This window comes from Eupeodes corollae, chromosome 3 (genome assembly GCF_945859685.1).
Source record: "Eupeodes corollae chromosome 3, idEupCoro1.1, whole genome shotgun sequence".
NCBI classification, from domain to species: Eukaryota; Metazoa; Arthropoda; class Insecta; order Diptera; family Syrphidae; genus Eupeodes; species Eupeodes corollae.
This window is the reverse complement of record NC_079149.1, coordinates 16,349,463-16,353,207: the sequence shown is the minus strand read 5'-3', so window position 1 is coordinate 16,353,207 and position 3,745 is coordinate 16,349,463. Positions and strand designations below refer to the sequence as shown.

The window sequence follows — 3,745 nt, the reverse complement described above, 5'->3', positions numbered from 1 at the left end:
CTTCAAATTGGACTTAAAATGACGAATGGTCAAAATAAATACGTTCAAAAGAATATGAACAAACTATTTAAAAAAAAGAGGCTGGGATGCGACCCACACTGATAACTTCCCATCCCGTCTGTCGATTTGTTTTGCTTAAAAGTTTGTCTATATGTATTTTTACCAAATTTGCGCACTATTTTTTGTAGATTTTATATTTTATGAAAAAAACGGACTGTTGGATTTTTATATAAAAATTACTGAATATTGAAAACAATATTTTCTCTGAAATAAAATAAGTTTGAAGCCAATATTTTTAATTTTTGAAAAGCTATTTGAGCCGAAAGTAAATTTTTAACAAGTTTTAGTAGGTATTGTTTTTTTTTAGAGTTTTATTTTTTTGTAAAAAAACAGTCAATTCGAATTTTTTAAAAATTTTACCAAACGCTGAAAACAATATTTTTTATAAGATAAAATTAGTTTGAAGCCAATATTTAAAATTTTTGAAGAGATATTTGAGTCGAAAATCAATTTTTACCAACTTTTATACTTTTTTTTTAGGTTTTTATTTTTTGTAAGAAAACCGTCAATTCGATTTTTCTCAAAATTTGTCCTAATGTTGAAAACAATATTTCTTATAAGAAAAAATTAGTTAAAAGCTATTATCTCAAAGTTTTTAAAAGATATTTGAGTCGAAAATCATTTTTTACGAACTTTTGTTAATTTCTTTTTTCGGTTTTTAATTTTTTTTACAAAAACTGTCAATTCGATTTTTTTCAAACTTTAACTGAATGTTGACAACAAGATGTTTTGAAAGATAAAAGTAAATTAAAGCCAATATCTCAAAGTTTTGAAAAGATATTTGAGTCGAAAATCAATTTTTACCAACTTTTATAAATTTTTTTTGAGGTTTTTATTTTTTGTTAAAAAAACTGTCAATTCGATTTTTCTCAAAATTTGTCCTAATGTTCAAAACAATATCTCTTATCAGAAAAAATTAGTTAGAACCTATTATCTCAAAGTTTTTAAAAGATATTTGAGTCGATAATCATTTTTTACGAACTTTTGTTAATTTTTTTTTCGGTTTTTAATTTTTTGTACAAAAACTGTCAAAACGATTTTTTTAAAACTTAAACGGAAAGTTGACAACAAGATGTTTCAAAAGATAAAAGTAAATTAAAGCAAATATCTCAAAGTTTTGAAAAGATATTTGAGTCGAAAATCAATTTTTACCAACTTTTATAAATTTTTTGTTTAGGTTTTTATTTTTTGTAAAAAAAACTGTCAATTCGATTTTTTTCAAACTTAAATTGTATGTTGACAACAAAATTTTTTGAAAGATAAAAGTAAATTAAAGCCAATATCTCAAAGTCTTGAAAAGATATTCGAGTCGAAAATCAATTTTTACCAACTTTTATAAATTTTTTTTTTTAGGTTTTTATTTTTTGTAAAAAAAACTGTCAATTCGATTTTTCTCAAAATTTTTCAGAATGTTGAAAACAATATTTCTTATAAGATAAAATAAAATTGAAGCCTTAATTTTAAGTTTTTGAAAAGATATTTGAATCGATATTCAATTTTTACGAACTTCGAGTAATGTTTTTTTTTTAGATTTTTATTTTTTATAAAAAAAACTGTCAATTAGATTTTTCTCAAAATTTCATCAGATGTCAAAAACATTATTTTTCGTTGCACAAAATTGTTTTAGAGATAAAATCATATTTCAGTCGTAAAATTTTGGAGGTGACAAATTTTTTTTTTTCAGTTTTATTGATTTAAAAAAAAACCGTTATATTGATTTTTTTCAAAAAATATACCTGTTTGGTATCACGTTACAATCTATTATATAAAATTTAATTCAAGTCTCTAGCGTTTTTGGTTCGTAAGATATTAAGGGTTAACCAAAATTTTCACCTTTTTTTTAAACTGCTATAGTAAAAAAACCACCCACGCAATTTTCTTGAGAGCCCTTTCTGCATCTTTCTGCCTTATTATCTATATAACAAAATTTATTTGAAGTCAATATCTCTTCTGGTTCTTGAGCTATGGACCACGAAAAAAACGTCGCGAACGTACGGACGTACGGACGTACGGACGTACGGACGTACGGACGTACAAACGTACGTACACACGCACGCACAGCCATCTTTCTAAAAATCTTTTATTTCGACTCTAGGGACCTTGAAACGTCGAGAAATGTCAAAATTTTCAATTTGACAAATCGGACCCATTACAATAACTTCCTATGGGAAGTTAAAAATAATGGCAATTTGAAACACTGAAGGTGTGGAGCCCTCACTTTAACAAACAAATTCAATGTGTTAGAATTGTTGAAACACGGTTCACGGATCAAATACTGAACCAAGGTTTTGGAACTCACCTTAACCAATAAATGTTCCATCATCTTAGTGTTAGATTTGATTTAACTTTTTAATATTTTAAACTCTTATTAAGAGATAAAAGAATCAAGAAGAAGCTAGGTATTTATTAAAGGCTGTACATACCCTTACCCTATACCTACATAGTATGTTAATTAATAAAAGGCTAACCATATAATTTTGTATATTTGTGAGAACTTAACGTTTATAAATAATCACTTTTAAATCACCGACACGAACATATTACGTCATGTAAATCTTTAGTGAGTAAATTTATACAATGTTTTTTGCTAATGTTTTATTTTTGTTTTAAAAATGAGAAACAAATGTTTGTAAGTAGGTACTAATTATTTTTATTTATAAATCACGCATTCAAATATAATATTCACTTTCTGCCCAATTTTTCTTTCAACAGTTTTATGGCAACTGCAGCGCCCTTGCCATTTGCCTTCTCATAATACGGTAGCTTTGACATTCGCTTTATCCATGCGACCAACTTTGGAGTTCTGGCAGCATCGATTGGAACAACTGCCTCATATGTTGTTACAGTTGACAAAATACTAAAGTCCGCTATTGTCATGGTCTCGCCAGCTATGAAGTCATGAACCAGAAAGCTCTCCAAGAAATTCAATCCCTCATTGAGTAAATCAATTTTCTCCTGTGGAACGTCAGTGACGTTCCTAATAAACAGGGGAGCTGTAATGTTCCTCGCATTCGCAAATAAAACTCCCGAATCAAAATGCAAACGTTGATCAACAACAGCACGTTTCAAAGGATCCTTCGGATAGAGAGCATCATCTTTTCCATATTTGTTGACTAAATACGCCGCAATAGCATGACTGTCCCACAGGCAATGTCCATCGTCCTCCAGAACCGGGACAGTATGTTGGGGATTCTTCTTCTCAAATTCCTCGGTCCTGTGTTCTTTGTTTAAAAAGTTTACTACTTTGAATTCGTAGTCTAGATTAAGGGCTTCGAGTGTAAGTAAAACTGTTCTCACCGGGGGACTTAGTTCGATACCGTATAAAACTATTTTTCCCATTTTTTCTTTAGTTGTTTGACTTTGCAACGTTCAAGCTCAAGCAATGAAAACTTACTAAACTAACTAAATACTTGACTAAAGCTGTGCTGCTGTGCCTTGCATTTTTGTATAAATTATAAATTACAATCTCTTCTGAAGAGTAAACTTATGGCGATGAATAATCATAGATTCTACATTAGGGTGATTGATTAAACATATGGTTTTTAAAAGTTGCTGTTTTTTTGCAGCTCCGTTCAATTTTTACGTTACTCGAAGCTAATATATAATTTGCTAATCGGATAACGAGGAAAGAAGACTAATCATTGCTCTTTGAACGTGAGCTTAATAAAATTTAAAAATAAGGAAA

General features: G+C 28.7%; 1 protein-coding gene across 1 annotated transcript; it reads right to left on the bottom strand.

The window, feature by feature from the left end:
* Positions 1 to 2,686: 2,686 nt before the first annotated feature.
* On the bottom strand, positions 2,687 to 3,462 carry LOC129952951 (glutathione S-transferase 1-like). Its single transcript, XM_056065933.1, has one exon. It carries the CDS (start codon positions 3,397 to 3,399, stop codon positions 2,743 to 2,745), a length of 657 nt encoding a protein of 218 aa, XP_055921908.1. The 5' UTR covers positions 3,400 to 3,462; the 3' UTR covers positions 2,687 to 2,742.
* Positions 3,463 to 3,745: the final 283 nt, after the last annotated feature.

Bases quoted from the DNA above. Each gene is read 5' to 3' on its own strand.
- LOC129952951 (XM_056065933.1), bottom strand. From the start codon at position 3,399: ATGGGAAAAATAGTTTTATACGGTATCGAACTAAGTCCCCCGGTGAGA.